Here is a 12,333-nt window from a genome sequence, read left to right on the forward strand (position 1 = left end):
GACGAACACAGACTTGTTTACCTCTGCTGGTTGCACATTGATCTCAGTCAGAGGAAATGTGCTTTATTTCCCCATTAGGCATGCACTATTTACACTCAGAGGCCCCGGTCAAGGTTATCCACAGGGACCTGAAGTCCAGGAATGGTAAGGTTTAAGATCCATCTGCATGATCTCTGTGTCTGTTTCAGTCTATACAGAATATACCTCTGATCAAACTGATTATGTCTATAACCAGAGGCAAATATTACCTAAGCTGAATTAAAAGAAAACTAAAAATACATATTCTCCTAACTTGAAAAATATGTTTTCTATTGCAGTGGTTGTGACGGCAGACAAAGTTCTTAAGGTACATTTGTTTGCACATACATGGGATCTTACGTTTGCATACTGGCTTCACCCAAAACGGTTTTATCCCCAACCCTTGCTAAATCCTGGGACCACCTGTTTCCCCCCTGTGTAGATCTGTGATTTTGGGGCATCCCGGTTCCACTCCCACACCACACATATGTCCCTGGTGGGCACATTCCCCTGGATGGCCCCGGAAGTCATCCAGAGCCTGCCCGTGTCTGAGACCTGTGACACCTACTCCTACGGCGTGGTAAGTGACCAACACAAAGGACACACACTGACCACAGATCAGCTGTTGATATTCAATACAATAGTTACTTAGAAAAGGCTATTTTTATTCTCAAACTGATTATGCAAGACAATCTGCATATGTATGGACTCATACGTGGACTTTTATTTACAGTAGTATACTGTAATTTAACTACAGAAACCATCAGAGGAGATTTAGGGACTGAACCAGCTTGGTAAGGAACTTGCTTAGTTTGTAGAGGAAGCCAAATAACAAGTATGGTTAAGAAATAGCTCTAATGTCACTGTTGCAACTTCATGGCCAAGAGAGTAAACTGTCAATCAAACAGTACCTAGCACTTGAAAGAACAGACTTTACAGAGATGACATTTTCATGCCTGCATTACATCCACTGGAAAAGTAGACGCAAGTGGCATTATTGACCTTTGTAGAAGTGCTAACAGCAACTCCATAAGTTTTCTGCCACATTCCTATCATCATCAGAAGATGGAATCTGTCATCCCTAAGTAGAGAGAGATTATGAAGCCTTGGCATATGTTAGTGTGTGTGGGTGTGTTTGTGTGCGTGCGTGCGTGTGTGTGACTGCGCATGGCTTTGCGTGGTTGTGTGTGTGAACAGAAAGTATTCATACCCCTTGACTTATTCCACATTTTGTTGTGTTTCAGCCTGACTTCAAAATTGATTAAATGTTACACACAATACCCCATAATGACAAAGTGAAAACATGTTTTTAGAAATTTTGGCAAATTTATTGAAAATGAAATACAGAAATATCTAATTTGCATAAGTATTTACACCCCTGAGTCAATACTTTGTAGAAGCACCTTTGGCGGCGATTACAGCTGTGAGTCTTTTTGGGTAAGTATCTAAGAGCTTTGCACACCTGGATTGTACAATATTTGCCCATTATTCTTTCAAAAAGTATTCCGGTTCTGTCAAGTTGATTGTGGATCATTGCTAGACAGCCATTTTCAAGACTTGCCATAGATTTTCAAGACGATTTAAGTCAAAACTGTAACTAGGCCACTCAAGAACAATCAATGTCGTCTTGGTAAGCAACTCCAGTGTAGATTTGGTCTTGTGTTTTAGGTTATTGTCCTGCTGAAAGGTGAATTCGTGTCCCAGTGTCTGGTAGAAAGCAGACTGAACCAGATTTTCCTCTAGGATTTTGCCTGTTCTTATAGCTGTATTCTGTTTCTTTTTATCAAAAAAAACCTCACTAGTCCTTGCCGATGACAAACATGTCCATAGCATGATGCGGCCACCACCATGCTTGAAAATATGGAGAGGGGTACTCAGTGATGTGTTGTATTGGGTTTGCCCCAAACATAACGCTTTGTATTCAGGACATAAAGTTAATTTATTTGCCACATTTTAAGTGCCTTGTTGCAAACAGGATGCATGTTTTGGAATATTTCTATTCTGTACAGGCTTCCTTCTTTTTACTCTGTTATTTAGGTCAGTATTGTGGAGTAACTACAATGTTGTTGATCCATCCTCAATTTTCTCATATCACAACCATTAGATTCTGTAACTGTTTTAATATCACCATTGGCCTCATGGTGAAATCCCTAAACAGTTTCCTTCCTCTCCGGCAACTGAGTTAGGAAGGACGTCTGTATCTTTGTAGTGACTAGGTGTATTGATACACCATCCAAAGCCGAATGAATAACTTCACCATGCTCAAAGGGATATTTAGCGTCTGATTTTTTTTACACATCTACCAATCGGTGCCCTTCTTTGTGAGGCATTGAAAAACCTCCCTGGTCTTTGTGGTTGAATCTGTGCTTGAAATTCACTCCTCGATTAAGTGACCTTACAGATAATTGTATGTGTGAGGTACAGAGATGAGGTAGTCATTAAAAAATAATGTTAAACACTATTATTAAACATGGAATAAGTCCATGCAACTTATTATAAGATTTGTTAAGCACATTTTTACTCCTGAACTTATTTAGGCTTGCCATAACAAAGGGGTTGAATACTTAGTGGCTCAAGACATTTCAACTTTACATTTTTTTTCTTCTAAAATGTTCTACAAACAAAATTCCACTTAGACATTATGGGATATTATGTGTATAGTAGTGACACAAAATCTCAATGTAATCAATTCTAAATTCAGGCTGTAACACAACAAAATGTGGAAAAAGTAAAGGGGTGTGAATACTTTCTGAAGGCTCTGTATCTGCCAGCCTGTGTGTATGGCTGCTCGGCCACATTCCTGCATGGTGACGGAGAAGGTGTGAAGTGTAGAGTGACAGAGCATATGGGGCACGCTCTGTGTCACCCAGCCAGCCAAGGGCCTAACTCCTGAGTGCCATAAACAGTCAGTGTACAAACAGAGCAGGACCTGGGTTCAGGCCAGCTAGTGTCTGGGTCAACAGACTGTTCTCTATCACAATCCACCTGGCTTTCACTTACACTAGGGTTTATTTACATAGTGAACAATGATATTTACTAGTCTTATAAATGTGTTTTTTATGGGTTTAGTGATGTGTATAATTAGCATTTTCAATCAAGCACTCCATTTCATATCATACAAGGTTTTTGTTCTCCTAATATAGTATCTAATCTTAGTCTGTATTGTATCTCAGTTCAGTGGAAGACCCTGAGCAGACCATGTAGTCTGTGGGCTAGATGCATTATGCTCGTTGACTGACCATGACGTCTCTCCCTGTGTCAGGTTCTGTGGGAGATGCTCACCCGGGAGATTCCCTTTAAAGGCCTGGAGGGCTTACAAGTCGCCTGGCTGGTGGTGGAGAAGAGTGAGGTACAGCTACACTTGTTTTTTCCCTTTTACTCGTTATGCAGTCTTCTAGGAACAGCTGCCGCTTCCTTTATCTATGCTAATGATTTTGTGAAGAGACACATACCTGACAGTTTTTCGTAATGAGCCAGTGTATCTGTACAGGAATAATTTCAGTCATCACACACCAGCATAGCTAGTAGGGAGATCGTCATATGGGCCGAAGCCAATTGATCCCACTCGTGCAATGTCTGCATTCACAGTCTCCAGTCACATAAGTCATCAGTATATTTTACCTGCCTCCTGACATGAATGCTCTACTAATATCCTGACCTCAGAACTGAAAGCTGAAACTACTGCAATCCTTTCAGGGAAACGGGAAGAGTGAGTGTGTGTGTGACTGTGACCCTGTCTGTCTGTTCCAGAGATTAACCATTCCCAGTAGCTGCCCAGCTAGTTTCGCTGAGCTGATGAGGAAGTGCTGGGTGACTGAGCCCAAGGTACCACATCCTCACACACACAGATCATTTTAAATGACATATGTAATTCTATGCTCACGCATACCTACACACTGTGCCACTGTGCACAATAGACTCGGCACTACAATGGATAATACTAATGATTAATGTTATGTTACATACGGTTAAGAGACCAGTCGAATTGTCATGAATAGATACCCTGCATGTCTGCTTATGAATATCACACTATGCTATGTTTTTCGTTTCCATCTAGGAAAGACCAATGTTCAAACATATCCTTACAACCCTGGAGTCCATGTCCAATGACAGCAAGCTTCCTGAACAGTGCAACTCCTTCCTACACAACAAGGCAGAATGGAGGTACTGAGATCATACTGTATCAGACTGCATCTTCTCTATCTCTTCTAGACAAACACACTGCTAGAGCATAAGGAGATGCCAGAAATGTTTCAAATATGCCTATCTACACTGAGTGATCAAAGCATTAGGAACACCTTCCTAATATTGAGTTGCACCCACTTTTGCCCTCAGAACAGCCTCAATTCGTCGGGGCATGGACTCTACAAGGTGTCGAAAGCGTTCCAAAGGGATGCTGGCCCATGCTGACTTCAATGCTTCCCACAGTTGTGTCAAGTTGGCTGGATGTCCTTTGGGTGGTGGACCATTCTTGATACACACGGGAAACTCTTGAGCGTGAAAAACCGGTGCGCCTGGCACCTACTACCATACCCCGTTCAAAGACACTTCAATCTTTTGTCTTGCCCATTCACCCTCTAAATGGCACACATACACAATCCATGTCTCAAGGTTTAAAAATCCTTCTTTAACCTGTCTCCTCCCGTTAATCTACACTGATTGAAGTGGATTTAACAAGTGACATCAATAAGGGATCATAGCTTTCACATGGATTCACCTGGTCAGTCTATGTCATGGAAAGAGCAGGTGTTCCTAATGTTTTGTACACTCAGTGTATGTGCAAGTGCTGCTTTTGTGGGCCTGAAGGGACTTTGGAGTGTGCATATAGATATTTTATAATTGCACTGATAACATAAAGGCATCAAATATCTAAAGAATCCCCCATCTGGATATTCTTCCTCTCTATACCCATAAGGTCTATAAAATAATCAACGTCTTTTTCAAGTCCAAGTGTTTAATTGGCCTGTATGAGCAGCTGGAGGATTAGTGGTGTTCAGCACAGCATGGGTGTCAGCTGCTACTGCTTACTCTCTCTTTGGGCTTTTCTACGCTGACAACTCTTCATAGAGGCATGTCCAAGCAGGCATCTGCAGGTGAACTGCTCAATAACGAGAGTTGATAAAGAACATGTGTGATAGAAAGAGGGAAGTGTTGCACATCAAGCACGGTGGTAGCTAGCTTCCAAGGCTGTCTATCATCATTGTGAGAAACAGGAGAAGAGTGGAGTGGTACGGCCTGAGCTCCTCTTGCTTCAGAGGCAAACAGGTGTTGCAGGTGCATTGTGTTATGAGGGAGGCCCTGTGCAGACAGATGCTATGTGCTGGTTGGGCTGGACCACTACAGTTTGGGTTATACACAGACATATCTCCTGGGTACTATGTAACAGTCTGCCAGGCCAGCAGCTGTATATTTATCCATGTTTCTACTACTAGGTAATATGCCACTGTCCCACTGATGAAGGCTCAATGGTTATGTGAGAAAGTTCTACATTAATGTGGATGCTACCATGATAACGGATAGTCCTGAATGAATCGTAAATAGTGATGAGTGAGAAAGTTACAGACACACAAATATCATAACCCCAAGACATACTAACCTCTCACCATTACAATAACAGGGGAGGTTAGCATTTTTGTTTGGGGGGGTATGATATTTGTGCGTCTGTAAGTTTCTCAGTCATCATTATTCATGATTAATTCAGGACTATCCGTAATCATGGTAGCATCCACATTAATGTAGAAGTGTTTAGAAACATATTCTATTCTTATTTATGATAAAAGTCAATTATTTAAAACACAACCAAAACCAACAGAAAATTCATCCAACAAGTTTGTAGAGTCACAAGCTTGGTGTAATGATTGCATGCTAAGAATATGGGACCAAATACAAAACTTTTGACTATTTTAATATACATATAACTGAATTTGTCCCAATACTTTTGGTCCCCTAAAATAGGGGGACTATGTACAGAAAGTGCTGTAATTTCTAAACGGTTCACCCGATATGGATGAAAATACCCTCAAATTAAGGCTGAAGGACACCTCATAGTCATTGTATCATTTAAAGTACAGAGCCAAAAGAAGAAAAAAGGCTTCACTGTCCCACTTGCCTTGCCACCGTGATATATACAGTGGGGGAAAAAAGTATTTAGTCAGCCACCAATTGTGCAAGTTCTCCCACTTAAAAAGATGAGAGAGGCCTGTGATTTTCATCATAGGTACACGTCAACTATGACAGACAAAATGAGAAAAGAAAATCCAGAAAATCACATTGTAGGATTTTAAATGAATTTATTTGCAAATTATGGTGGAAAATAAGTATTTGGTTAATAACAAAAGTTTCTCAATACTTTGTTATATACCCTTTGTTGGCAATGACACAGGTCAATTGTTTTCTGTAAGTCTTCACAAGGTTTTCACACACTGTTGCTGGTATTTTGGCCCATTCCTCCATGCAGATCTCCCCTAGAGCAGTGATGTTTTGGGGCTGTCGCTGGGCAACACAGACTTTCAACTCCCTCCAAAGATTTTCTATGGGGTTGAGATCTGGAGACTGGCTAGGCCACTCCAGGACCTTGAAATGCTTCTTACGAAGCCACTCCTTCGTTGCCCGGGCGGTGTGTTTGGGATCATTGTCATGCTGAAAGACCCAGCCACGTTTCATCTTCAATGCCCTTGCTGATGGAAGGAGGTTTTCACTCAAAATCTCACGATACATGGCCCCATTCATTCTTTCCTTTACACGGATCAGTCGTCCTGGTCCCTTTGCAGAAAAACAGCCCCAAAGCATGATGTTTCCACCCCCATGCTTCACAGTAGGTATGGTGTTCTTTGGATGCAACTCAGCATTCTTTGTCCTCCAAACACGACGAGTTGAGTTTTTACCAAAAAGTTATATTTTGGTTTCATCTGACCATATGACATTCTCCCAATCCTCTTCTGGATCATCCAAATGCACTCTAGCAAACTTCAGACGGGCCTGGACATGTACTGGCTTAAGCAGGGGGACACGTCTGGCACTGCAGGATTTGAGTCCCTGGCGGCGTAGTGTGTTACTGATGGTAGGCTTTGTTACTTTGGTCCCAGCTCTCTGCAGGTCATTCACTAGGTCCCCCCGTGTGGTTCTGGGATTTTTGCTCACCGTTCTTGTGATCATTTTGACCCCACGGGGTGAGATCTTGCGTGGAGCCCCAGATCGAGGGAGATTATCAGTGGTCTTGTATGTCTTCCATTTCCTAATAATTGCTGCCACAGTTGATTTCTTCAAACCAAGCTGCTTACCTATTGCAGATTCAGTCTTCCCAGCCTGGTGCAGGTCTACAATTTTGTTTCTGGTGTCCTTTGACAGCTCTTTGGTCTTGGCCATAGTGGAGTTTGGAGTGTGACTGTTTGAGGTTGTGGACAGGTGTCGTTTATACTGATGACAAGTTCAAACAGGTGCCATTAATACAGGTAACGAGTGGAGGACAGAGGAGCCTCTTAAAGAAGAAGTTACAGGTCTGTGAGAGCCAGAAATCTTGCTTGTTTGTAGGTGACCAAATACTTATTTTCCACCATAATTTGCAAATAAATTCATAAAAAATCCTACAATGTGATTTTCTGGAGAAAAAAAATCTCAATTTGTCTGTCATAGTTGACGTGTACCTATGATGAAAATTACAGGCCTCTCTCATCTTTTTAAGTGGGAGAACTTGCACAATTGGTGGCTGACTAAATATTTTTTTTCCCCACTGTAGGCCTAAAGGCCGAGACAATAAGAAGACACAGTGGCAGAATAAATTCAACCACACCTTTGTTTCATCACAAACCAGAGAGCAACATCTGTCCGGTGAAGTCCACACAGCATATTGCATGTAACAAACAGATACATGACCTACAGCATGGTCAAGGAAGTTAATGTTTCAGACATTTTCGGACTACTAAACAACTATTGATTTAGAACCACGGGGGAGTTACCGCAAGTCGCAAAGAAAACAGGAGCTGCCCCCACTATTCCGGCACCATTTCAACTTCAACAATTAAACATAATCAAATCACCTATGCTTGGTCTAAAACAGTGACAACTAAAAGATACCAAAAATAATTTAAAGCTAAATATGATGTGGCTGTCCATGGTACTGATTTCTGTGTGTGTGTGCGCATGCGCGTGCGTCAGTGCAAGTAGAAAAAAACATGTTTACTCACCCTACTTGTAGAGAAACGGCAATGACATCCTCCTCTCTTTCATGTTGACGAAACGGTCTGAATAGTCTGAAAAGTTCATGAATAAAAGTTTTTAGGAGTGATCCATGCTCAATCAAGCACAATCATTAGGTGAGACCAAAATGTTCAGCTGCCCCTTTAAGGGATGTGCCATTACCATGGTAACTTGGGCACTCACTTGTCTGTGATGAAAAAAATCCCTGACTGTGATGTCTTCCTAGCAGCAGACAGTTGCAACAAACTCAAACTAACATTGAAAAACAACCTAGCGTGTATACAAAACGAAAGACGAGGCCAAAGTCACACTTTAGTAGCCTTTCTTGTCAATTCGACCAACTTCTACAGGTGGCGTTTGGATAAAAAAAAACAGTTCCCAAATGCTCTGTGTGACAGCCTTTGTGTGTGACCACCCGCCAACGTGGCTGGTGAAACAGACATTCTTACCCGCCAATGACAAAATCTACCCGCATTTGGCAGGTGTTAATTTCCAACCCTGTTTGCATAGCTCCTGTTGTAGGCTATATTAGATCTGGCATGGTGGTACAGTATGTTACTGTTAGTCCACTGAACAGTGTCTTTCCGTCTCTTTAGGCTATCAATGCACTCATTTGTGTAAATGTGACAGTCAAAAGTTGCTCACAGTTCTGTAACGATGGCTCAGAGGGCTCTTGTTGCAGTCTATTAAGGCAGTTTGGACATAGTCCAGGACAGCATGAAGATACTCCTCTTTTCCCTGTTTCTCTGGCAGCTGTCTGGATCAGAGAGGACGAGCAGACAGGGGGAATTAGTTGGGGAGGGAAAGAAAGTGCGAGTTAGAGTGCAGGGGGAGGGAATGTGAGAGGTATTTGTTTTTAAATGGTATAACCCTTACTGAAAAAACCCATTTGCACATTTTTTGGAGCACTTCACATGTGATGATACACTATATATGCAAAAGTATGTGGACACCCCTTCAAATTAGTGGATTCGGCTATTTCAGCCACACCCATTGCTGACAGGTGTATCCAATCGAGCACACAGCCATGCAATCTCCATAGACAAACATTGGCAGTCAAATGGCCTTACTGAAGAGCTCAGTGACTTTCAACGTGGCACTGTCAGAGGATGCCACCTTTCCAACAAGTCAGTTCGTCAAATCTCTGCCATGCTAGAGCTGCCCCGGTCAACTGTAAGTGCTGTTATTGTGAAGTGGAAATGTCTAGGAGCAGCCAATGTCTCAGCCGCGAAGTGGTAGGCCACACAAGCTCACAGAACGGGACCGCCGAGTGCTGAAGCGCGTAGCACATAAAAATTGTCTGTCCTCGGTTGCAACACTCACGACCGAGTTCCAAACTGCCTCTGGAAGCAACGTCAGCACAAGAACTGTTTGTCGGGAGCTTCATGGCTGAGCAGCCGCACACAAGCCTAAGATCGCCATGCACAATGCCAAGCGTCGGCTGGAGTGGTGTGAAGCTCGCCGCCATTGGACTCTGGAGCAGTGGAAACACGTTCTCTGCAGTGATGAATCACGCTTCACCATCTGGAAGTCCGATGGACAAATCTGGTTTTGGCGGATGCCAGGAGAACGCTACCTGCCAGAATGCATAGTGTTTTTCGTGGTTCGGACTAGGCCTCTTAGTTCCAGTGAAGGGAAATCTTAACGCTACAGCATACAATGACATTCTAGATGATTCTGTGCTTCCAACTTTGTGGCAACAGTTTGGGGAAGACCCTTTCCTGTTTCAGCATGACAATGCCCCCATGCACAAAGCAAGGTCCATACAGAAATGGTTTGTCGAGATTGGTGTGGAAGAACTTGACTGGCCTGCACAGAGCTCTGACCTCAACCCCATCTAACACCTTTGGGATGAATTGGAATGCTGACTGCGAGCAAGGCCTAATCGCCCAACATCAGTGCCCGACCTCACTAATGCTCTTGTGGCTGAATGGAAGCAAGTCCCCACAGCAATGTTCCAACATCTAGTGGAAAGCCTTCCCAGAAGAGTGGAGGCTGTTAGAGCAGCAAAGAGGGACCAACTCTATATTAATGCCCATGATCTTGGAATGAGATGTTCGACGAGCAGGTGTCCACATACTTTTGGTAATGTAAGCCTCGAGTCTTCTTAGGTATGACGCTACAAGCTTGGCACACCTGTATTTGGGGAGTTTCTCCCATTCTTCTCTGCACATCCTCTGAAGCTCTGTCAGGTTGGATGGGGAGCGTTGCTGCGTAGCTATTTTCAGGTCTCTCCAGAGATGTTCGATCGGGTTCAAGTCCGGGCTCTGGCTGGGCCACTCAAGGACATTCAGAGACCTGTCCCGAAGCCACTCCTGCGTTGTCTTGGCTGGGTGCTTAGGGTTGTTGTCTTGTGGGAAGGTGAACCTTCGCCACAGTCTGAGGTCCTGAGCGCTCTGGAGCATGTTTTCATCAAGGATCTCTCTGTACTTTGCTCCGTTCATCTTTCCCTCGGTCCTGACTAGTCTCCCAATCCCTGCCGCTGAAAAACATCCCCACAACATGATGCTGCCACCACCATGCTTCACCGTAGGGATGGTGTCGGTTTCCTCCAGACGTGACGCTTGGCATTCAGGCCAAAGAGTTCAATCTTGGTTTCATCAGACAAGATAATTTTGTTTTTCATGGTCTGAGTCCTTTAGGTGCCTTTTGGCAAACTCCAAGCAGGCTGTCATGTGTATTTTACTGAGGAGTGGCTTCCGTCTGGCCACTCTACCATAAAGGCCTGATTGGTGGAGTGCTGCAGAGATGGTTGTCCTTCTTGGAAGGTTCTCCCATCTCCACAGAGGAACTCTGGAGCTCTGTCAGAGTGACCATTGGTTTCTTGGTCACCTCCCTGACCAAGGCCCTTCTCCCCCGATTGGTCAATTTGTCCGGGCAGCCAGCTCTAGGAAGGGTCTTGGTGGTTTCAAACTTCTTCTATTTAAGGATGATGGAGGCCACTGTGTTCTTGCGGACCTTCAATGCTGCAGACATTTTTTGGTACCCTTCCCAAGATCTGTGCCTCGACACAATCCTGTCTCGGAGATCTACGGACATTTCCTTCGACCTCATGGCTTGGTTTTTGCTCTGACATGCACTGTCATCTGTGGGATCTTATATAGACAGATGTGTGCCTTTCCATATCATGTCCAATCAATTGAATTTACCACAGGTGGAGTCCCATCCAGCTTCCATTGAACATCTCAAGGATGATCAATGGAAGCAGGATGCACCTGAGCTCAATTTTGAGTCTCATAGCAAATGGTCTGAATATTTATGTAAATAAGGTATTTCTGTTTTTTCTAAAAACCTGTTTTAGCTTTGTCATTATGAGGTATTGTGTGTAGATTGATGAAGATTTTATTTTATTTAATCAATTTTAGAATAAGGCTGTAACGTTAAAAAAAGGTGCAAAAAGTCAAGGGGTCTGAATACTTTCCGAATGCACTGTACATGATGTATGTATATTTATACAGAAATTAATTATTCAATGTCCCCACCTGGGATTTGAACTCACAACCTCTTGGTTCACTGCATTCCGATCTTCCTGCTATGTCACCATATCTGTGTCAATGACTGATTTCACCTGTATTCTGACACTTTGGACATCAAGGTAAATCTCAGCTTTGTATAATACACTCAAGAAAAACTATGATATTTATCATAGTGTTTCAGGTGTAACATTAAACAGAATAAAATGCCCCAACATTAGACAACTATACAGAAAACCCTCAAATTGAATTTGCACTTTCACATGTAATAAAACGTGTACTTTCATGATGTCACATGTAAAAAAAAAAACATCCCCATGTTGTCACATTTATTTCACGAGATCATGTTTTCACATGCGTAGTGTCATGTTATCACATGTTGGTTTTACATGTTGTCACGTTATCACATTAACTTCACATGAGATCACTTGTGATCACATGAGATCTCATTTTATTACATGTGGAAATCTCATTTTATTACATGTGAAACGTGATCACATGTGAAATTCATGTGGTTTTTCCATAAGGGAACAGCAGGGTAGGAGGACGAGAAATACCAAGAGTGTTTGTCAGGAAAGCGACAAGCAAGAATATCAATTATGAGGAAAGTTTCGAGCATTAGTGGAAAGTCTTTGAGGTAGGGATG

The 12,333-nt window shown here is 42.8% G+C and overlaps 1 protein-coding gene across 2 annotated transcripts in view; it reads left to right on the plus strand.

Moving 5' to 3' along the window:
- Window positions 1-12,333, plus strand: part of LOC311130107 (mitogen-activated protein kinase kinase kinase 20-like) — a 33,072-nt gene that overhangs the window by 9,666 nt on the left and 11,073 nt on the right. For both annotated transcript variants that reach the window (XM_084162785.1, XM_084162786.1), the window contains exons 5-10: window positions 79-144; window positions 318-346; window positions 461-598; window positions 3,281-3,367; window positions 3,769-3,843; window positions 4,076-4,182. In XM_084162785.1, the coding sequence (XP_084018911.1) occupies window positions 79-144; window positions 318-346; window positions 461-598; window positions 3,281-3,367; window positions 3,769-3,843; window positions 4,076-4,182 (502 nt within the window). The remainder of the gene's footprint in view (window positions 1-78; window positions 145-317; window positions 347-460; window positions 599-3,280; window positions 3,368-3,768; window positions 3,844-4,075; window positions 4,183-12,333) is intronic.

Source organism: Coregonus lavaretus (genome assembly GCF_964263955.1).
Source record: "Coregonus lavaretus genome assembly, chromosome: 5".
In the NCBI taxonomy this organism is placed as follows: domain Eukaryota; kingdom Metazoa; phylum Chordata; class Actinopteri; order Salmoniformes; family Salmonidae; genus Coregonus; species Coregonus lavaretus.